At 35.7% G+C, this 24,740-nt stretch overlaps 1 protein-coding gene across 1 annotated transcript in view; it reads right to left on the reverse strand.

Moving 5' to 3' along the window:
- Window positions 1-24,740, reverse strand: part of Ikzf2 (IKAROS family zinc finger 2) — a 146,553-nt gene that overhangs the window by 35,668 nt on the left and 86,145 nt on the right. Inside the window, exons 3-4 of the mRNA XM_090354755.1 lie at window positions 16,054-16,320; window positions 8,950-9,117 (exon numbers count right to left, since the gene is read on the reverse strand). Of these exons, the coding sequence (XP_090210881.1) occupies window positions 8,950-9,117; window positions 16,054-16,320 (435 nt within the window). The remainder of the gene's footprint in view (window positions 1-8,949; window positions 9,118-16,053; window positions 16,321-24,740) is intronic.

Consider the following 24,740-nt stretch of genomic DNA (forward strand, 5'->3'; position numbering starts at 1 on the left):
AATGAATGATTGTTGTCCTTAATGTACTATGTTGTCTCTCATCTCCTTTGCTGTCCCTTGGTTATCTCATATTGGTATAGTATCTCACTTTGTTATCTGATATATTGAATTTATTTGTATTTGGATATTTGAAATTTGATAGGGAAGGGGGGAAAACCAAGACGGGTGAGGGGTGTGGGGGGGGGAGGGAAATGGGTACCAAGACATGTGAAAGGGTATCAATGTATGTGAATTAATGCACCTTCTATCTGGCAAATATCATGTATCCCTTTTACTAATTACAATAAAAAAAAACATCCCAAAGTTCATTCAGCTGAAAACTGGATTGCTATCTTTAGTTTGAGAGTACATCTCAATCATTTATTTCTTTTTTCCCTCTTTCCTTTCCTCCATCCTACCGTTAGTATCTAATTTCATGGAATATATATACTTGAGTTGGCAGACAGCAGCAGAGGAGGACAACTTGTGTTGTGAAGAATCAAAATCTTTATGATGATAAATATGTTTCATATAGTAACTATTTTAAAAGTTAAAACAAATCAGTAAGTACTTTCTATAAAAAAAGTTGGGGTGAACACAGGTAGCATACTTAATGGCAAAAAGCTAAAGCCATTCCCTTTAAAATCAGGAATGAGACAAGGATGCCCACTCTCTCCACTCCTCTTTAACATAGTATTACGATTCCTAGCCAGAGCAATAAGGCAAGAAACAAGCATAAAGGGGACCCAAATAGGGAAAGAGGAAGTGAAACTTTCCCTCTTTGCAGATGACATGATTCTGTATTTAAAGAATCCTACAGACTCCACTGCCAAGCTGCTTGAACGGATTCAAAACTTTGGCAAGGTAGCAGAATAGAAAATTAACCCTCAAAAATCAGCTGCCTTCCTGTATGCCAACAGTGAGAAGAACCAGGCAACAATCAGGAAAGCAACTCCTTTTGCAATAGCCTCAAAGAAAATACAATACCTAGGAATGAACTTAACCAAGAACATTAAGAGCTTTTTGATAAAAACATTAAAACCCTGAAAAGGGAAATTAAAGCAGAACTGAGGAAATGGAGAAACCTCCCATGCTCCTGAATTGGAAGAATTAACATTGTGAAAATGGCAATCTTGCCAAGGGCTATCTACAAATTCAACGCAATACCCATCAATATCCTAATGTCATTCTTTAAAGAAATAGAAGAGGCAATTCAAAATTTCATATGGAATAATAAAAGACCCTATATACCAATAACAATTCTTAGCAGAAAGAACACTACAGGAGTAATTTCAATACCAAACTTTAGACTCTCTTACAGAGCTATAGTGAACAGAACAGGTTGGTACTGGCCTGAAGACCAATGGAATAGAACTGAGGACCCAGATATTAAACCACAGACATATAGCCACCTAATCTTTGATAAGGAAGAAAGACAGCCTCTTCAACAAGTAGTGCTGACAGAACTGGTTAAGCACCCTCAGAAAACCAAAATTGGATCCTTCTTTGTCACCCTGTACTATAATTAACTCCAAATGGATCAAAGACCTTGAGGTAAAAGCCGACAAGAAGGAATAGGAGATACACTAGGCCTCCTTGGTACACGTTGAAACTTTCTCAGTAAGGACCAAGAAACACAACAAATCAGAGAAAGGCTGGATAAGTGGGACTGCATTAAACTGCAGAGCTTCTGTATGGCAAAGTATAAAGCTAGCAAATTAACTAGAAAGCCTACAGAGTGGGAGAAGATCTTCACTAACCATACAATGGACAAAGGCCTCATATCTAAAATATATCAACAGCTCAAAAATTTGAATCACTCCAAAACTAATCTCCAAAGAAACAACCATCCCATTAAAAGATGGGCCAAAGACTTAAAGAGAGTCTTCTCTGAAGAAGAAATAAAAATGGCCTATAGACCTATGAAGAAATGCTCAACATCTCTGGCCATAAAAGAAATGCAAAAATCAAAACAACTCTAAGATTCCACCTCACTCCAGTTAGAATCGCCAGGATCATGAAAACTATTAACAACAGATGCTGGAGGGGATGTGGCCAGGAGGGATCACTACTACACGTTGGTGGGAGTACAAACTCACTCAACCACTATGGAAAGCAGGATGGCTGTTCCTCAAAAGACTAAAATTAGAGTTCTCCTATGACCCAGCAATTCCACTACTTGGCATTTACCCAATTGTCCAGAAACAAGGACATACTAAATCCACTAACACAATGATGCTCATTGCAGCACTATTTGCCGTAGCAATGATATGGTACCAACCCAGATGCCCCTCATTTGATGAGTGGATCATCAAGATGTGGTATTTATACACAATGGAATTCTATGCGGCTGTCAGAAAGAATGACACCGCTCCATTTGTTAGGAAATGGAAAGACTTAGAAAAAATCATATTAAGTGAAGTAAGCCAGAGTCAAAGGAACACAGGCCCAAGAATCTCCCTTATTTGTCAAATTCAGTAGAAACCTTGGGCTCTCCTAGCAGCAATTTACAATAGAACAAAACCTAGATACATAAGGCCATATAGAATGAAGCTAAATGAAAGGACCTCCAGGACATAGAAACAAAAGCCCTATAATGAGTGATGTTGTCCTTAATGTATTATGTTATCTCTCATCTCTTTTGTTGTTCCTTGGTTATCTCATATTGTTATGTATTTTACCTTGTTATCTGATATATTGTATATATAGGTATTTGGTTATTTGAAGTCGGTTAGGGAAGGGAGGAAAACAAGATGAGGGGCGGGGTGGGGGGAGGGAAATGGGGACCAAGACATGAGAAAGTGTATCAATATATGTGAAGTAATGCCCCTTCTATCTGGTGAATATAATGTAACCCTTCTATTAATTATAATAAAAATATATGAAAAAAATTGGGGTGGAATGAACACTGTTCCTTAAAGCTTATCATGGTGACTGATTAGGAGTAAAGTTCAAGTTGGTAAAAAAAAAAATCTTTAATATTAATGCCAAAGAGAGACTTTCAGAGCCAATCAAATAACTAGACCAAATCCTACAGCTAATTCACAGCAAGACTGTTCTTAATCCTGCATGTTTTGATTTTTGCATTCTAGACAGTCTTCTTTCTTTTTCTTCTCATTTGAAGTCACTTTACATTTTGTAGAATAAATATATGGAACAATTAAAAATACATGTTATTTCTTATCTCTTTTTTTCCACTTATGGTTAATCTCATGTGGTTACTGTATCTGACTTTGTTTCCTGGTATATTATATATACGTTTTTTGTTTATTTAAATTAGGGGAAAACAAGATGATTAGGAAAGGATGTGGGGAGGGAAAGAGGACAAACATGAGAAGGAGTACCAAGGTTCGAGAAGTAATGTACCCATTACCTGACAATGTAACTGTAACCCCTCTGTACATTATACATTATTCCAATAGTAAAATACAATTACAATTTGAAAAAAGGTCTTTTTCTGGTTGTAAGACTTATTGTTACTAATGTTTGAATTTTTCCTTTGGCTAAGGTTATATAAAAGACTTGAATAATCCATTGGAAAGTACTCAGTGTTTTATCTATTGTATACAGAAGCTCACAAATGCAAGACACTATCTAAAAATAGCCTAAATATTGTGCCTATGCAATTAAAACTAAGACATTACCTCATGTCTTCTAGGGAATGTAAACTGAGATAGAAATAATTATTAGCTTTTACAGGAATTATACAAGATTTTATACACACACAAAACACATAATATTGGGGGAGATTGATGAAAAGGGTAACGTTGATCAAGACACATTGTACTCATACATTGATTCTTTGGATGGCAACCTATTTGGGAAACTACTTAAACATAATATGAAAAATACACATTATATTCCAACCATTTTTTCTTAAGTGTGAACCACATAATGGCTCCACAACTGGGCTCATTAAGGCCAAATACTGTAGGAAAATTGAAAGGTATCATGTTAGAAGCCAAAATATAGTATTAATAGCCAACCTAATAATGGAGTACAATAGAACAATGGGTAGTTATTGCTCACAGGTTAGTTTTGGAAGCTATGACACTTATATGCCAATAAAGCAAAAATGTGTAGAGAGAATCTTTCAGTGTGGCTGAACAAGTTCTGGTGGCCCCTGCCACACAAAGGTAAAAATGACAAAAGAAATGCACTGAATGTTCAAGTGAGAACACAGGTGAAACATGAGAAAGTTTATCTATTAGCTTTCAACATACCTTATTTACCTAAACCTGGAAGCAAATAGAGCTGAAAACCTATCCCAAAACCTGATTGACACTGTTATGGAATTATATTGCTAAATAAAATGAACAACTCCAAAACTTGTAGTTCTACATTATGGGCCAATGGTAGGGATGAAATAATGCATCTCTGGACAAATTACAGATGTGAATGAGAATGGAAATGGAAAGATCTGTAAACTTAGTTATGTTATAAAGCCAACGGCCAATGCAGTTCTTTTTTTTTTTTTTTTGCCAGTCCTGGGCTTGGGCTCAGGGCCTGAGCACTGTCCTTAGACTTTCTCAAGGCTAGCACTCTACCACTTGAGCCTCAGCACCACTTCTGGCTTTTTTGTATGTATGTGGTGCAGAGGAATCAAACCCGGGTCTTTGTGCATGCTAGGCAAGCACTCTATCACTAAGCCAAACTCCAAGCCCTGCAAATGCAGTTCTAACAGAAGAATTCACTGGAGCATTTTTCAACATAGACTTTGACTTCAGATACAAAGCCACTGTCAGCAAAGACTCCAAAGTAGTTTTCGTGCATACTATAGGAAGAGCACATTTGCATTATGATACCTTAAGACTAGACTACTCCCTTTTTGCCAAAATGGAGCCAGAGAAACCTTGGTCATTTTAATGTACCATGAACATCAAGCCAGACTATTACATTCATGACATTAAACCGTTTGGATTTGGGGAGAAGGAAGCAATGAATATCCATGGTGCCTCTGGAAGATAAATGCTAGAAGATGGTGAATAAACTCAAGAAATGTTCAAGGACTTCCAGGATTTGTGAAATGGAAAATGTTCTGTAGTGTAGGCAGGCTAAAACAGGTCTTTTACAGTATGTGATAAACTGCTTTCCCCAGCATTTATATAATAAAAAATAAGGTACAAGTCATAGTAATATCTTTGGATTCTGCAAGCAGCCACACTTGGGTATGCTGCCCTGCTATATGCATTAAGTAAACTACAAGTTCTGAAAGGACCCTGGGACACACAGGATCTACAGTATTATTCTGCCTTAAGAAAAGCTAACCAAACCTCATGACTTAAGCGCAGAACACACAGTGATTGCAATGCCTGTAGCAAATGGAGATGCTCTGTGAAATCTCTGTCAGTTGAAGCCTCTGGGTGCAGATTTTTAATGGTTTTGTAGTAAGAAACTTCCATTTATAATAATTCCCCATTTTAAAAAAGTGGCTACAAGGGGCAGGGAGTTTGGCCTAGTGGTAGAGTGCTTGCCTAGTATGCATGAAGCCCTGAGTTCGATTCCTCGGTATCACATACATAGAAAAAAAGCCAGAAGTGGTGCGATGGCTCAAGTGATAGACTTCTAGCCTTGAGAAAGCCCAAGGACAGTGCTCAGGCCCTGAGTTTAAGGCCCAGGACTGGCAAAAATAAAAGTGGCTATAAAATGGCGGGATACTCTTTACGACTGAGTATCAGATACAGACCTCTAAACAAGTGAACTAAACTGTTCATCATGGAATATATATAATCTGATTCATCATATCTGAGAGTAATAGGTATAAATACCATTTCATTTTTAACTTGAGACAGCCCAATGTAGTGATAGGCAAGTAACTATAGTGTTCACAATGACTGTTATTACTACTTCTACATCTGTTTTCTTAATACACATCTATCATGTTACGAGTTGTTCCCCAGAACAGTTAAATGAGAAGGAAATAATGTGGGCCTACCTTGTAAATGAATTGCAAGTTATTTGGCATTAATTGTGACCTCTGTTTTCAGCTCCATTTAAAGGGACTAACACTGCGGTAGCTGTAAAAGAGTATCTCCCAGCAGCTATAATTTCAATTTCTATGTCTGATTGCACACTTTGTGTGGAAGAAGAGATAGCCAAACTACTAAAAATGTCATCGCCATGTGGCCAATGACTTCAAAGAACTAAGTGGAAGATTGGAAGTAAAAGTTGGAGATGGATTATGTAGATGCATTTTTTAAGAATTGATATACATTCTGGTAATATGTTACACTAATTTCTCTTGACAATATCCACTGTGGAGAAAGTTCTTACTAGTCTAGAAAAGTAAAGTTAAACATTTACTTTCGTGCCCTAGTATTTGCTTGATAAGTCCCATATATAGTAATATTAGGGCAAAGTTAGGTATTACATATGGATTGAACTACAAGGATGTGTAACTCATTTAACTATCTCTACTTCTGAGCTAAAATATTCAAATCCTGAGGTCCTGGTGTGGTACCAATTGCCAAGTAGATTACATTGGACTCCTTCCAACATAGAGGAGGCAGAATTTTATCCTTTGGGGACTCTAGATATTTAGGGTAAAGATTTCCCTTCTCCTTCAATACATTTTTGCACACTTCATGATTGGATTTAATAGAATGCCCTATAATATTCCTTGCAACAATGCCTTCTACCAGGAAACTGATTTTAGCGGCAAAGAATATATAAAGATTACCCTATAGAATTCTCTTGTCACACCTCCTGCTTGATCATTCAGAACCAGCTGGCCAGTGGAGGGTAAGATGGCGTACCTTTGTAGTACTTCATATGGGAATGTAGGAGGGTTTGGTGATGTTCTACAGGATGTAGTATATGCCCAAAGTCATTCTTTTGAAGCCAGAATGACTAAATCTGAGAATGGAGATGTTATAGAAGTAGTTACTTGAAAAAATTTCTCCCTGAAATCTTGGGATTGGAGCTTCAGAGATGTCAGTCCTTAAGAAAGTATGTTTTCATCAGGATTCAAAGTTCTAGAATGGCTGCATTAAGAGCTGTAAATACTCATTGGTTAATTCAGGCATCTCAAGCTGTTGAATTTATAGGGAGAAAAAAGGACTGTTAATATTTCCAGATTACCAAACTGATTTTAGGATATAGTTATAAAGTAGAGCCAGAAGAGATATATTTGAAATTCTTGAGATTCATTAAGTCCTACTTTTTAAACTTATTATACATACTTCTGGTTACTGAGGATCTGGAGTAATCCAAAAAATACAGTACTACCAAAACCTAATGAGGAATCAGGCTTGGATTACTAGATAATGAATTTTATTTAGCCTAGTAGAGATGGCCTGGGCTAGAAAAAGATGGCAAGAAGATGGGAATGAGTAGAAGAAGCAGTTTAAATTGAAAGATCAATTTTGAGGTTTTTGACTAATTAGAGAAAAATAGGCTTCAGTAGCTGTGTCTCACATTCTAGTTATTATGAAGAACATTGCTGATGGTTAATATTACAAATTCTTTCGGAAGTACAACAAATTAACATTATTCAGTGATGCAGTATATGAAAAACTTCTTTTATAATTATCCAATTAAACTCTTATTCATATTTATTTGAGACTGCTGTTTATCTGCAGAAATCATGATGTGGTATTCTGTGTTTCAAAATCAACATAAAGCAGTTATAAGGATCATATCTTTATGAAAAATAGATAATATGCACACACTAAATTGTAGTATTAAAAACAACAGAATGATGTAAAGAATAAAACAGATTAAAGTTACCCATTATATGAAGTTAAAGCAAAGCTTACATTCATAAAGTCTGAAGCACTGCATCTATTTTTGTGAATTCACTAGTAGTTCATAAGCCAAAATACATAGTTATTTAAAGAAAATACATATCACATCTTAAAAGATCTTTCACTATGCTATATTTCAATAATCAAAAGATAATTTTAAGAGAATATTTCTTAAATAAATCTGAAATAACACAAAATGCAATAATTTTTGAGTCAGGTAAGAAAGTAAAATACATACTTTAATATATTTTGTCTTAATGTCTGCATTAACTTGATTTAAAAAACAACCCAGATTTGTCATTTAATGTGTGAATAGTTTTATAAGATTTACATTCATGTTAAAAATTCTGTTCAGTCTTAAAGACAGGAAATGATAAAGAAACATTTTTTTACTATCTTCAGAACACTTAATATACTTCCTCAATGTAGATAAAAATATACATATTTACATTAAAATTAAAGTTTAATGTGTCATACACAAAAGTCATACAGAAGTGGTTTGAGGGTATTATATATTAATTCTCTATCTTTAACTTCTTAGTTATGGCAATTTATGCTAAAAGGCAAATGAGATTTCTTCAGATTTTCTACTTTTGTTTTCTTTTTCATATATTTATTTTAGTACTTTAAAAAAATCCCAAATATTCTAGATTATTAAATCATTTATAAAGCACAGAAAAGTTTCAGATGGGGTCCAACACATAATTTAGGAAATAAAAAAACAGAAGTTAAAGTATGATATAAATTAGTCTAATGATCAAATTTTAATGAGTATAGAATTATTTGTTTTAAAAATGATCTTTTCTCTGCCACTGAAGTCTGAACCTGGTTACTCTATCAGCAAAAAAAAGTTCCTACTTTATAGTAATTTTAGAATGTTATTCTGGCATTTCATTAGGCCTTCAATCATTGTAGATTAACCATAATAACTATGTTATTGCTATTCATAATTGTATGGTTAAAAATCATAGAAAATTTATATAACACCTATTTTCTTACTCCAACATCCAGAAATAAGAATAAGACATGTAACAACTTACAATGGTTTATAATGAAAATAAGAAAGGCCACAGGCACTCTGCAAATTATTGGTTACTTAACCTAAGCAAAAAGTACGCTAGGTACTCCTTGCTCCAAACTGAATTGTGTTACATAGTAAAATTACATAGTAACTTCTTACATTCCCCTATTTCATTTTTCGCCCCAAATACTAGATGGCACTTACCAGAGTGGGTCCTGAGGTGTCCTGTGAGGGCGTCCCTTCTTCTACATGCATAGCTACAGAAAGGACATTTGAACGGCTTCTCTCCAGAGTGTAACTTTATGTGTCTCAGAAGGTTGCCCTTCTGAGTAAAAGAAGCTCCACACTGGTTACAGTGGAAGGGGCGCTCACCTGAAGAGAGAAGTGGGAAAGATGTGCACTTTATGTACCAGAGACTGATATGACAACCGCTTAACCAAAGCCATTCTCTATGGTCAGAATGTCCACCAGAACTCCTCCATAAGTCTTCTGACCACTGATCTTCTAGATTATACTTTGCCAGTGTCTCTAGTTTTAGGTCAGGCAGTCATTTGTCCATTTCACATAAACTTGACAATGATTCCTGCTGTTAATTTCAATGAAAAACACTAGTATTTACCAGCAGTTGAATACCTAGGCACAATCACTTCACTATCTTTCAGGTTGCCTCATATGCATTATTTCAACTCTTGTGATGACATTAATAATAAGATATTTTAATTTCCATTTCTAAATAAAAAATTCATACATCAAAGAAACTGATAAGGACCACAGAGCTAATGAGTGTTCTTGCTGAGAAATGAACTTGATCAGTTTGAATATAAAATTTTGTTCCTTTTATTTTACCATGTTCTCTCTTTAAAATTCATGAAAAATTTATACTGAATGGAATAATCAGTCTGTTTCATTCAGCTGTTAAGGAAAAGGAGCCCACACAGGCATAACAAATGAAGGGCCATTATAACATCCCTAAACATTACACCATCTCTTGATTCAACAGTGAAACTTTTTGGAAAATTTCCTGATATAGTAGGATAAAATTTCAAAGAAAAAATTTTCATCCATTCATTTCTGATATATTCTTTATGACAATCACATGCTTAATACTTTCTCATTTCTCCCTTATACTAATAGTGCTATAATTGTAGAAGTCTGAATTAACAGTTTAGTCTATACTGGTAGTCTGATTAACAGTGTATTTCCATTAGCTAGCTAATGTCATCAAACATAAGAACATGTATGGAACGAAGCAGTAAAACAGTCAACTAAGCCCAAACTGGTAGCATTATTAAATCATGGAGAAAATATTCTTACATTAACTTTGTCTTTCACTGAGGACAGAAATAGGCAATAAATGAATAAATGAAATAATTGAATAAATGAAGTTTAGAATAAAAATAAGAATGGAAACAACTCTCTTTTGATTGAACTGAATATTTTCTTGAGGTTAGATGACGACCATAATAACAATAGTGTTTCAAATAATTGAATCTGAATTGTTCTTAGCTGAAACATTTATAATAATAATGACGAACAGAAACTCAATATATTGTTTGGCCTTTGCTACACTACACTTCAAACACATTGACTCTTATTAAAGAAAGTTAGACCTCACCATAAAGACATGACTATAGTCATTTTCTAGCAGACATCTACTGAAAGTTCTGTCATCTAGCTTTGTTAAAAACAGGAGGGGGGCCGGGAGTTTGGCCTAGTGGTAGAGTACTTGCCTAGCATTCACGAAGACCCGGGTTCAATTCCTCGGTACCCCACATACATAGCAAAAAGCCAGAAGTGGTCTGAGGCTCAAGTGGTAGAGCTCTAGCCTTGAGAAAGCCCAAGGACAGTGCTCAAGCCCTGAGCCCAAGCCAAGGACTGGCAAAAAAAAAAAAAAAAAAAAAAAACAGGAGGGAAATTTGAAAAAAAAAAGATAAATCATGTGTATCTCAAATTGTGTAGTACTCCTTTTAGAAGTTAATGACTTACACATTAAAAGAAAATAATGGGTGATAGGATTTAAGGTTTTTCCTTAAAATGTTGCAAGAAGTTCTATAAGGGTATGTGTGGTGGTAGCTCACGCTTCTAATCCTACCTACTCAGGAGGCTGAGCTCTGAGGATCACTGTTCAAAGCCAGTCCAGGCACTAAAGTTCTTGAGACTTTTATCTCCAATTAACCAGAAGAAAACTGGAAACAATGCTGTGGCTCAAGGGTTAGGGCCTTGAGCTGATGAGCTAAGGGACAATGTGCAGGCCCTGAGTTTAAGCCCCATGACTGACAAAAAAAAAGATTTTATAATAATGCAAAAAGTTAAAAAATCATTAAAGAGTATTGCATTTAACTAGTTTGATTCATTTAACAAAATTTAAAAACTGTCATATGAAGTCTCATTAAACAGTGAAAGTTGATGGTTGAGGCAGGTGGCTGGTGCTTCACATCTGTAATCTTAGCTACTCTGGAGGATAAACTTTGGAGCTAGCCCAAGTAGACAAAAGGCTCATCTCCAATTAACCAGAAAAATGTTGAAACTGACGGTATAACTCAAGCAGTAGAGCACCCTATTAGAGAAAAAGCCAAGTGAGATCTTGAGGCTCTACACTAAAAATCTAATGGTTGTAGTTTACTTATTTTTTTCCCATTTCACTCCCATAAAAACAAACATAATTTGATCCTTTGCATTTCTATTTGTTTCCTCCAATAAAATAACAGCATAACATGCTTGTGAGAAGTGAAACTGAGGTTTGACCTCATGATTTTCACACTTGAGGCAAGACTCAAGCTACTTTTTCACAGCATAACTTTCAAAAGTTATAATTATCTCCTTCCCAAACTTGCCATGGGATGCTGAGTGTCCAACTCATGGTATGGAGGTCTGGAGGCCTCTGTAAGTTCCCATGAGGCTCCTCCACTGATGAGACAAAAAGCACTCATAGCAAGGCACCTTGGCTTCAGCCAGACAGGGCTTTGATGGGGATTATGATATTCTTGCGGATACAAGCTATATAATGATCCTGATTTTATGGTAACATCAATTTCAGTATTCTTAAAAAGACTTTTTATATTGAATAACATGATAATGACCATTTCAATAATACAGATTTAAGAAATTATTTTCAACAACAGAGCAGCTGAAATTATAGTGACATTTTCAATATTGCCAATTATCGGAACAAGAATGAAAGCAGAAGATGACCTAAAACTTTTTGAAGTATACGTATATTTCAGAAATACTCCAAATACAGTAAACACATCGTGTCTGCTTCATAACAAAAAAGATGTAAATTAATTAGCTCATATTTTGAAAGACAATAGGAATCCTTTTATCCTAATTAGGGGATATTCCATGACTTGGAAATTACAGAGATGTATGTAAAACTACCTGGTATTTAAGTAAAGAAAAGTTAACTCCATTTACAAATACATAGTGCATATACAAAAATCTATATGTTGTTTATAGAATTTTACACAACACACCTCAATAATTTGGTGTTTAAACAAAATAGGCCAAATAAGTTTGCGCTTTTGGTCAGTTTAAATTTGATATGAAACAAAGCATTTTCAAAAATATTGAAATAAAAGAAATGTCAACACTATTATAACCTACACTAATAATATTATGGATTAATCCAATGTAAGAATCTATGACGTTGTTGTTATGTGGGGCAGCTAGTCTTCCTACCAGTGGATGCAGAAGTCTAGAATAACAACTGTAGGCGAACAGTAAGACGGTCATGGCCTGCTGCATTTCCAGTCTTATTGTGCTTTCTAAAACCCAGTCTTCCAATCTACTCATCCATTCGTAGTTACATCCTGGATGAATTTATACATCATGTTTACTACTGGGTGAATTTATGTGCCATTTTTACTATGAAATACATTATAGTTCAATGGTTTACATATTTTTGTAAATACATAGTTTAAAACATTTAGAATATTTAAAATGTTTACATATTCCAATGAAACACAAATACATCTACACGAACTTGCCTTCATAAATAAAAGATGGATGGTGTTCTTGTGATAGGGAGGACAATCATCTACTAATATACAAAATCCTAAGGACTTTTCCAGATGGCCTTGGGATCAAGAGAATGGCTTCATAATACTACAATGGGAAATACACAGTGCTCAAAATTTAGTCACAAAAATGTGATTACTCAATCCCAAAGAGGAGCAAACTTAAGGATTTTTCTACACTTGAAGTGCTCTTATCCATTCATGCTCATGCTTGAATGGATTTATTACCCCTACTTGTTTCCTTTACCCTATATTCCCAGTGAAGAGTGCCTGGAGTATCCGATGACAATATTACCTGATTTCTTACTCTAGAAGCAATGCCAAAGAAATAACACCCATTCATTAATAAGGTACTGTTATTGGCACTTTAGTAGAGTATGAAAGAGAAAGAAGAAAAAGTGACTATTATTTGATACTCCAGATTTATTAATAAATACTCTAAATTTATTAAAGTAAATTTAATTGTGTACCTCTTTTCTCATTGCCAGTTTGATTTTAGTATTTCATGACCTAAAAACACTCCAAAAATATTTCTCAAGGCTTCATAAGGATTTAAGTCAAAAGTGAGAAAATAAAGGTAGTAGTTGATGGTCTTACAAAAAACAATTTGTTAGTGACTAGATTCTAACTATATACTCCTTAACCTAGTTTAAAGAAACACAAATAACCCTTAGGTTCTCAAATAGGACTAAAATTAAGTTCAAAAAGTCAGAACTCACTCAGACCTGTAAAATGGGTTTTCTAAAATATAACATCAAAAATTTCAAGTTCAAGGAAGCTTGATAGGTATCTCATGCTCCTCCATGAAGAGTTCATTAACTTTAAAAAATTTCCTAGACCCGATGAATGTGCAATAATTCGCATAATAGTCTAGTAAACACTCACAGTGATAATATTGCAAGTATACTTTAAGTTTGTTTTGCTCATTGTCTTTGCCTTTCTGAGTTGATGAAGATTTATATTCTTAGAAGTTTTGGAAATCTTTGTAACTATTTATAAAAATGTTCCATGCCAATTAGGCCATTTTAAGTATTAAAAATATTCAACCCTACTTCAGTAATAAAAATATCAAGCAGAGAGTAGAGCAAGAACATAATTATTGTATTTGCAAACTAACAATTCTCAAGAAGGTCAGTACAGACAGTGAAATACTGATTAACCTATTTTTTTTCACAAAAGTATACTTTGCTTCTTTGAATTTTTCTCAACTAAGAACATAAAAGGTTTATTAAAAACATCCCCCAAATAGCTTTTAGTATACACTTTAACCTTGAAATTAACACTATACAATTGAACTGGAAGGTAACTAGATGGATTTTTTTTTAAGTAATTTAGTGGAAAGTTACACATGTGAATAAGATCTTCTTATCTTCCTCAACACTGACCTAAAAAAATTCTGTGAAAAAAATTTAGTGACTCATAGCATTATTTTATGAGCACAGGCAAAAACTAAGATTTGTAATTTGAAAATGTTTCCTTTTCTATTCCTATAAAATAGCAAAACTTAAATTTTATCTTCCTTACGACCTAAGTAGTAGGTTTACACGTTAGTCTTTCCTTTTATATGACATACATATCAAAGCCTGATCATTCAACCTTTCCCTAAGATACTTAATAACTCAAAGGAAAAAATTGTACTAATGACATACATGTTTAATAAATATGGTACCATTTAAATAAGACGATTCAAACTAAAACAAAAGTGAAAATATAGTTGGCTGTATGGTTATGTGTGTGTGATATATGTGTGCATATAATAAAAATTGGGTGATTTTGAGTAACACTGATTTTTTTTTTGAGAGCTTGAGTCAGGAGTCTTTATTAGCAAGCCAGCAACTGACTGTCAGAGGACTCTTGTCCCCAGTAAACTTGCAGCCTAGAATACACTTAATCATATTAGAAAACTAAGCCATGATGGTAGTAAAACAAAGACCAGAAAAACAATCCTAACAAAACTGATCAACTCAAATGGAGAGCTGAAGAGGGATTTGATGGTGACTACTGGAGAGTCAGGAAACAGGAGGCATGGTGCCTAACACTGATTTTAATGTGAGATTCATCCTTGTAATTTTAGAAAATAGCACCCTTAATTTATAATGATGACTCATAATAAGTTACTGATAACTTATGCTATGTTCAAACAAAATCAGTGTATGAATCAGGGTATGCTGGTTCTAGCTTCACCCGCATCTGAAGATAGGTAACTAGGTAATGTAAATGGACTAATTACTTGACTCTTTCTTCATGTATGAATTAAACAAAAAATACATTGATATAACATATATTTTCATTTTCAAGGATGAAAGAGTTACACTGGTTATTTAGAGAAGTGAACTTTTAAATAATGTCCCTTAATTTATCACTCTTTCAAGAATTCTTTTTTTTTTCTACTTTCAAGACTATTACCTTTTCAGCCACTGACATATTAGTGGTTAATATTTTGGTCTATGACAAAAATTTATATTATAGTTAAGTCTGCATTACCTTTAAATTCCTATGTTACATAAAATTGGGACATTTTAAAGAATCAGCTATCTTCCCATAATCTCATCTATGTTTAAAAAAACTGGCAAGGAATTTGAAGCTACTTAAATAAGGTTTTCTTATTATTGTGTGATTTTCATATGAAAAAATACAAGAAGGCTAAGTTAAATAAATCTGAGGGTATTACCACTTAACCAATTCTATATTACACAAGCTACCTACATACCTGCCAATCTTTGTCATATATGAACCTACATATCTGAACAGGGCTTAAAACTGAAAATTTGGGGAAGAGAGCAACACCCCTAACTAAAGAGAGGACTGGCCTATTACAGAGAACTGGAGTAGTCAAGGGCTGACTGGAAATCCTATTTCAAGGAGTTAACAAGATACACAGAAAATGACTCACCCATATATAAATGTGTGAGTGCCATTTTGTAGTATAAAATCTAAGAGAGCAAACTAAATTATCTACCCTTGGGTATGGTAAAATATGTATGGAAATAAAAAAAGATTCAATTACCCAATGAAATCCTCCTCTACCTTTTGAACCCTTATTGTATTATTACTATATTGAGAACTGTGGAAACCGAATCCTAAACTTCTCTTCTGATATGCTATTCAGATTTGAAAGCTGGAAGTCAAGACCCAGCCTAACTCTGCTTTTCAGCAATCCAATACTAGCAGAATTCTGAAAAGGGAGTTTCACCATTGCTATCCCTGAATAAAAAGGAAAGAGAATAGATGTCAGGTAATATCAACATCAGATGTCACAGGCAGTCATCAGGTTATTCTTTCAGCTGCTTACCAGTATGACTCCTTTTATGTACCATAAGCACATTGGGCCCAATGCAAACCATGCCACAGACGTCACATTTCAGTTTACCATTCGGAAGCCGGATTCCTCCCTCGCCTTGAAGCTCCTGGACTTTCCTGTTGTCAGCCACCTCGCTGTTCTCAATTAGGGGCTCTTCTAGGCTGCTACCCTCATCATGGCCCCTGATCTCATCTTCACGGCTCAGGGGTTTCCTGTCACACTCTTCATCACTCTGCATTTCTAGCTTTACTGAATTTGCTGTAATTTTTAAAAAAAAGAAACATTAAGTACATGCTAACGAAGTACTATTACATCCATCTCTTTCCTATGCATTGTCATGACATGAGATTGATGCAAATGATACATCAAATAGTACACTGTCCATCAAGACCACATTGATCCACACCTTGCCTTATGGTGTTTCATTGAAGCTTTGCTCAGCAAAGCTTTAGACAATCAGACTGACTCGATTTCTGCGTAGACACATTCATTTGTTTAACTCAATTACTTTCTCTTTTTGAGTAAGTCTTAATGTAATTCTCACATTGGCTTTTGGGTTAGTTATTAAGGCCACTAAGAGTGAGACACAAGGTTAAATATTGCCTAACCCACAGAGCCATGCCTCTTTTTAATGTAACAATCATCTCTATTTACTTCATATTGTTTCATATCTTAGTGCCTGTATAAACCTGCTTTCAAGAAAATCAAGAGAAATAAATCACTATCTTAATCCCACAAGTGCCTTTCACATATGAAGGGATACTATCAGACTACACATGAACATTCAAGACCTGTATAAATGCAAGGTAAAGTGCACAGACCTCACACACTCTAAAATTAACTCTCCCTTTTTGTCTCAGATTAAAAAAAAGAAAAATGAATTCTCCATGGAACACATGAGTTCGCAAATTGAAGTATATCTCCCATCTATGCACACAAAAAAGGAGCTGGTGACAGGAATGGCATAGTATGCATGTATACACTTGTGACTATTGAGAAATTTAAAGTCCTCTGTTTGCTGTTTTTGGATCATCCCACAGAAAACTTGGAATTCTGTTAGTACAACCCTCATTCTGGCTTTCTGACAGAGTCTTTTCATAAAGCTTTAAGTTAATAGTAGTTTTTAAACACAGGGATCTTACAAATTTCTCATGAAGTCCTGTCCAAGTTGCAGAATAAAACACATTACTTAGTACAACTTGATTAGTGGAACCATTTTCATGGAAAGGACATTTTTTTCACTGCAAGTATTTTTCTTGGAGAAACTACACATACTCTAATTTGTCACTAGCACTTCTCAGGACAAGCAGTGCTATCAAATTGGCTTGTTTCCTGACCTCCTCAGAGTCCCTGTAGCAAGACCCAGGGAGAGTAAGCCTGAACTAATTATTTAACCTTGACTTACATATTTCATTTGCAAAGTGGAGATAAATTCAGATTTTTGAATTAAGTTTGAGCAGAAGAATTTACTGAGTAAGGGTGAGAGTCCTTAACTTTGCAAGCATTTAAAAGAACTTAAGTTCTTTACATCCTCCATGAAGTACAGATGATAACAATACCTGCCTCCTAGAGTTAATGGGACCATGAAATGAATGAAAATAGAAAACATGCTCACCTAAATTTTTTTTTGTATACATGGAGTGCTATATATATACTACGTATATTTTATAAGATTTTTGTGAAGATCCTTTAACATAGAGTATAATCTTCAAGTTCTTGATTAACAAGTCATTGATTAACAAGTCAATGAATAGATTTTTATTACAAGTTTATATATTCCTCTAAATTTGTTTTCTAAATTCAAAGAATAAAGTATATAGTAGGTTCACAGTGCCATCTCAAGTGAAATCACGACCACACCTTTCAAATACAGTTTTCATTGGACAATCATTAGGTATCTAAGATTATTTCTTCCTTGTCATGAAAGTACTCTCAATGTGAAAATTGTCATTTAACTACATTTTTTAATGTGCTTTTAAAAATTGTGAGTAAAATTGACCACTTCTTTGTACACTTAAATATCAAAGTCAAAGTTATTTGTCTAGTTTTTTTGCTAGGCTACAAGTCTTTTCTTTGAATTTGAATCTTCTTTATATGCAGGTTGTATATCCCTTATCTAAAATTCTGAAAAGTGTTTTGAGCATGTGCATTAATTTGATAAGTTGTAGTCAAAATGCAGGCAGAAAAGGGAAATGTACACATTACCTGAATTGTGAAATGGTAGATCTCAGTACACACATTCAAAATAACAATAAAATCGTATTTTTAAATGCAAGTACAATGAAAATATTGTGTAAAATTACTTTCAGGCTATACATATTATATTTTTATGATGTAATTAGGAGTATACTAAAAAAATCTAAATTTAAAATCCAAAAAGTTTCCAATAAAAGATATTTAACCTATACTAATGAAATTAGTATTGTATTGCTTTGGTTTGTAAATATTATGTGTTTATCATTCTTACTCAAGGGTATTTTCTATCATGTATGCATGCATATGCATATATTCATTTTAAAGTTTTCCATTATAAATTCTTGGTTCAATATTTTTCTTTAAGAAAGTTTTCTACCCTCAAGATTGTGTGTGCGTGTGCGTGTGTGTGTGTGTGTGTGTAAAGCTACTGATTGCTCAATGTAGTCTAATAATCCATTCATAGATATAAAAAATTATAATAGTCATGGGAAAAAGTATTATTTACACTTGATCTCATATAAACATACTTGTCAGAAGTTTATATTCTTAAAAGAATATAAGTGTTGGGGGCCGAGTAATGCCATGTCTAATAACTTTCTGCTGAGACAAGGCAAGGCGCAAGAGGCAGGACACAAGACTTGTTTATGATTGGTTACAAATGTGTTATTGTTTATCACTCTCTGCTGGGACCTAGAGTGAGGGTATATTAGCTGGAGGGACTTCCTCAGGAGCGGGGTTTGTGGAGAGAGATTTTCCTGCCTTGATGAAGCTTCGTGGCATCTCTGTTCGTGCTCCGGGGAAGGAAGGCTGAGTGTGAGAGGACAGTGGGCCCTCTCCTCTCGGGGCTTGGACTCGTTGGGGTGTGTTTTTCCCCATCCCTCCTACTAGTCGAGAGGGACCTGGTTGGTGCCCAATGTGGGGCATGAAAGAGACACGAAATAGGGCACAAAAGGGGCATGACGGCAAGTTGAGCCAGGCGAGAGATACATAGAGGAAAGACTGAAAAACCAGAGAAACCTGAAAGGCACAAAGAATAAGGAAAAGGAGAGACGGAAGGGCCCGGGAAACCTGAAGGGAAAATGCAGACTGAAGTTGCTCACAGGGAAAAAGAAAAAGACAGGGAGAAAGACAAGGAGAAATGAGAGGGACAAAGAGAAAGACAAAGAAAAAGAAAAAAAGGTGGTAAACAAGAGAAAGAGAAGCAACTACCTGCAAAAGTCAAAGAAGAAAAACTCAAAGACTGAAAAACAAGAGAAACCTGAAAGGAAAATACAAATTAAAGTTATTCACAAAGAAAAAGAAAAAAAAAAACATAAAAAAAGGCAAAAGAAATTGGGGAAAAAAGCTAAGGAGAAAAAAGGCAAAGAAGCCGAAGCTGTGTCAAATGGAGAGACAAACACAGCAGAAACAGCTAGGTGTTTTAACAGTAAAAGACTTTAATAATCATTCCCAGTCTGCCTCCGAAGCGCAGGTCACTTTGGCATGGTGGGGAAACTGAGGAACCTCGTGGAGGGTGAGGCAATAATCATTCCCAGATCACCTCTGAAGCGCAGTTCACTTAGGCATGGTAGGGAAACTGAGGAACCTTGCGGGAGTCTCTGGTCAGAGCAGTATAAGAGCGAGGCAATAAGGGGTTCGGAAAAAGAACCGGAATAAGGGATTTTAGAATAAAACCAAAATGGTTTCAGACCGGAACTGATACAGAACTGAAATGGGTTCAGGCCAGAACGACCAATATTTTGTGCAAGTATAAATGTGTGTGTGAAAGCATTTTAGAATAGAACTGAAATGGGTTCAGACCGGAATGACCAATATTTTGCACGAGTATGAATGTGTGTGAAAGGGATTTTAGAATAGAACCTGAATGGGTTCAGACCGGAACAACCGATACTAATTTTGCGCGAGTAGCATGCTAAATAATAGATAAACTTATACTTGAAAAACAAAGGCAATTGGGTAAATCTAAGTCTAAACTATGGCAACGTATACAGGAGTAAACAGTTTAAGAACAGGTGAAAAGAAGGGCCGAGACTCTTGGAAAAATACTTAAGAGAAAGAATTAAGTGATAGTGATTTAGAAAGCCTGTGCTCTGGTGCAGAATTGCAAAATAGGGAGCCACCGCCCATATTTGAAAACAGGCTAAAGATTTTTAGGGTCCCTGGCAAAATATAGAGACAGTGCCCCAAGACAGCTTGAAGAAGTTACAGAAAATGGATCTTCATCCATAACCCCCTTAAAATGAAGGGACCAGAGTCATTTTTGGAAGGTGAGATAGGACAGTAGTTTAAAACAAAAAGAGGGTGGGAATTGGAAGGTTCTTCTAATTTTTCCATTGCCCTGCTATTCACTATGGCTTGTGTGATAGTCTTTGCTTTTTCTATTGGTTTCAATCTCAAATTATTAATTTTTCTTAGTCGATGTTGGAATGCTTCCCTGTTTTCTCTGGCTGTTGTAGTCAGAGCCCCTCAGTATATACTAGTGCCTGTACAGGCTGAGGAAAAGGCTTTCCCACTTATCAGTAGAGGAGACTTTGGTATTTTCCTGGCCGTGGTGGTGGCCATTGTCACATCTGTAACTGCCATTATGGCTGCGAGTATTGCCCTTGCCACTGCGCTTCCTACAGAGAGTGCTTTGAATAAGCCATTAATCAGCATGTGAGGACTGGAATTATGTGCACAAATGACACATGTTAATATTCTAACTTTGGGTGATTGGTTAAGACTATTTTGGGACTTGATCAAAGATGGGCAGGATTGATTGGTTTGGATTTATTTTTATGTGCTATAATTGTAATATGTATATTGCTTGCCTACAAAGTCAACACAGAAAGTGAATGCTAATGCGACAGGCATCTGCTCCCATGGAAATAGGTGCATCCTCTCAGGTCTGATTTGCTTAAATGGACGGCTGGTAGTCAAAGACGGTCAAGTCCCAGCTGTTAGCCTATCAACCTAAGACAGGATCCAAGTAAAAAGGACTTGGTGATCCCATGACGGTTAAGAAGACTAGCGAGCTTGGAGACACCTAAGACAGGCACAGTTGATCTGATATAGGGGTAGCCCCACATATCCTAGGTTTTGTCTTTTTTCTAAATGATAGGGGAGACGTTGGGGGCCAAGTAACACCATGTCTAATAACTTTCTGCTGAGACAAGGCAAGGTGCAAGAGGCAGGGTGCAAGACTTGATTACCATTGATTACAAATGTGTTACTGTTTCACTCTGCTGGGACCTAGAGTGAGGGTATATTAGCTGGAGGGACTTCCTCAGGAGGGGGTTTTTTGGAGAGAGATTTTCCTGCCTTGATGAAGCTGCGTGGCATCTCTGTTCGTGTTCCGGGGAAGGAAGGCTGAGTGCAGGAGGACAGTGGGCCCTCCTTTTGCGGCTTGGACTCATCAGGGTGTGTTTTTCACCATCCCTCCTATTAGTCAAAAGGGACCAGGGACGAAGGACCCCGACATATAAGCCAATATAGAAAAAAGATGGTTATTTGTGTTAGAACTAAGATAAAAAAGAAATGACAGTTATAGTATGCTGAATTATTTCTAGTGATTCAGAGAATAGCATGTTCATCATTTGAGTGTGGGTCCTAGTCCTTCCTAATACAGTAAATAGTATAATGTATTTTAATATAAAGTGAATTTTATAATAGTCACATGCATAAACAAACTATTGTAATGGACTAGAGGTATAGCTTAAATGGTAGAATGCCAGCCTAGCCATGAGTGAAAAAGAGTACAAGACTTTGAGTTCAAGCCCAGTTCTGAAATATAAGGACACACATGCATATACACACATACACTTTTCTAGTACATTTCTCAATTTTTCAGGCTCATTTCTGTAATATGAATTGACGTTTACACACATTAATGTACACTAGTAAGAAAGAATGGCTTAACAGCAACAGTATTTTGGCTGAGGGCGTGGTTCTAGTTGTATAGTATCTGGTTTGCAAGCACAAGGACCTGAGTTCACATCATAGAGCTGTGTGTGTGTGTGTGTGTGCGAGAGAGAGAGAGAGAGAGAGAGAGAGAGAGAGAGAGAGAGAGAGAGAGAACAAATACAGTAACTATATCCAAACTTATAGCTATTAAAATGTTTTTGTTACTCAAACTAAACTTTTTATCACCTAAAAATTTATCATTAGTGTGACAGTTTTAGTAACTCACAAATCAATCAAGTTTTAATAATGAAAATGCAAGGTGATTAACATTCTTTTTCTCTACATAAAAGGATAATTTTTCATCACAAAGTATGAAACAAGTTTTATAGATTACTTTTGTCAAATTAGTGATTGTTTCTCAAATCTTTCATATTTTTCATTACTTTATTCTATCTTTCCTCTCTCTCCCTTTCTCTCTCCCCTTCCTCCCTCGCTCCCTCCAGCTCTGCAGTACTAGAGTTCAAATTCAATCTCTTATGCTTGCAAGTTCAGTCACATCTTAGCTCTTCCCATATGTATGTATAAGAGACTGATCTTAAGCTTGTATTTGATTTTCTTGCTCATAGCTGGTACTCTAACCATTTCCCAAATCTAGGTTTTAGCTGGTTATTTTAGAGATGGAAACTCCCAGAATTTTCTGTCTGGGTAGCTTCAAAACACAGTCCCCTCCAGATCTCAGCCCCCCCTCAGAAGCTAAAATTAAGGTACCAGTTCCCAGTTTATTTTCCCCACGTTTTTCTTTTTTCCTTTTTTTTTTTTTTTTGCCAGTGCTGGGCTTGAGCTCAGATCCTGAGCACTGTCCTTGGACTTTCTCAAGGCTAGAGCTTACCACTTGAGCCTCAGAACTGCTTCGGGCTTTTTTCTATGTATGTGGTACTGAGGACTCAAACCTGGGTCTTTGTGCATACTAGGCAAATACTCAACCACTAGGTCAAACTCCCAGCCCAGAGTTTTTCATTTTTAATGGGAATAAGTTCAAGTAATATTTCTTTCACAGTGCTGAGATAAAAGGCTGAAAGGGGCTGAGTATGTAGCTTAAAGGTACGGTGCCTGCCTATCATCCATGACAACCTGGGCTCAATGGATTCCTTAGTACCACATATATAGAAAAGGCCTGAAGTAGCACTGTGTCTTAAGTGGTAGAGCACTATCCTTGATCAAAAGAAGCTCATGTGCTCAGTGCCTAGGCCCTGAGTTCAAGTCCAGGACTGGCAAAATGATAACAACAAGGCTGAAAGGACATGCCATTCTTGCCACGTTAGGGATTTCATTTTTTTTTTTCAAGTGTCATGTATAGGTAGTAGACTTTTTGGTTTCTGTTATGTGAGAACTTGAGTGGGCACTTACGGGTTTTAAACCTTAGAAACATCAATGTCAAACAGTCTATGCCACATATCTAAAATGATATTAGGCTCACTGAGTCAATGCCTGTCTAATCTGATGAAGCTCCTTCTATACAATTCTATCTTCTTGAAAGTTTGGAAATGAAACATCAAGTGTGATCAAATCTGTGCTACTAGACTAGCAGTTATTTATATAATGTTAGAAAAACAAACCACCTTCAAAACTTTAATGGAAACTACCATTATTTTCCAAACTCTTCTAATAGTCTAAGCAAAATAAAAATCATAACCAAAGTATCTTAAAGTATATGCAGTCATCCGTCTTTGAGTATATGTGCCAGTACTAAGAATTGATCTTAGGGCCTCAACACTGTCCCTTAGCTTTTATTTTCAAGCACTCCACAGTTCCACCTCTGGGTTTTTGCTAGTTAATTGAAAATAAGACTCTCATGGACTTTCCTGCCTGGTTTTCAAACCAGTACCTTTAAATCTCACCCTCCTGAGTATAGGTGTGAAACAATGGTGCCAAGCTTACATATTTTTTTTTTTTTAGGTTAGACAGTGAAGGAAGGTGTGACATTGTCTGAAAAGAATTGTACTCATTACCTGTTTTATGAAACTGTAACCCCTCTGTATACCACCTTTATATTAGCAATTTAAAAAATTCCTCAACAAAATTTCATATAAATCCTTTGTTCTTGTTAATGGCACATGAAGTGGCATGAATGTTGGGTTCCTCCCAGCATTCTTAAGTGCTTGTTTTACAGGGGGTTGGACAAATGCAGACACCAATGACACTGAAGTGCAGCTGAGCCTTTTGTGAGTAGCACCTTCAGTCTACTTGCATGACCTTGTATGCTCCTCCCCTTTCCTCATTTCCAGAAATATGGCTAGATTTTGTCTTTATTACATCTATTGGAATAACTTCAGATCAAAACCCCACAAATTCTGAATTCTTGCTCTGATTCCAAGAACTGTAGTATGTTTTCTTCTGTACCTAAAGGCAGGAAAACAGTCTTTTCCTGTCTTCCTGTCAGCTAGTTGTTGGACTACTGAAACTTGCTTTATAAGGACTCGGGCAACCTGTACCATCTAAAATAAGAAAGGAAGGCCAGGATCATGGCCTAGTGGTACATTACTCACCTAGCATGCAAAGCCCTGAGTCCTCCATACCACGTGCACAGAAAAAGCTTGAAG

The sequence above is a fragment of the Megascapheus bottae genome, chromosome 21 (genome assembly GCF_031878675.1).
Source record: "Megascapheus bottae isolate mThoBot1 chromosome 21, mThoBot2.hap1, whole genome shotgun sequence".
NCBI classification, from domain to species: Eukaryota; Metazoa; Chordata; class Mammalia; order Rodentia; family Geomyidae; genus Megascapheus; species Megascapheus bottae.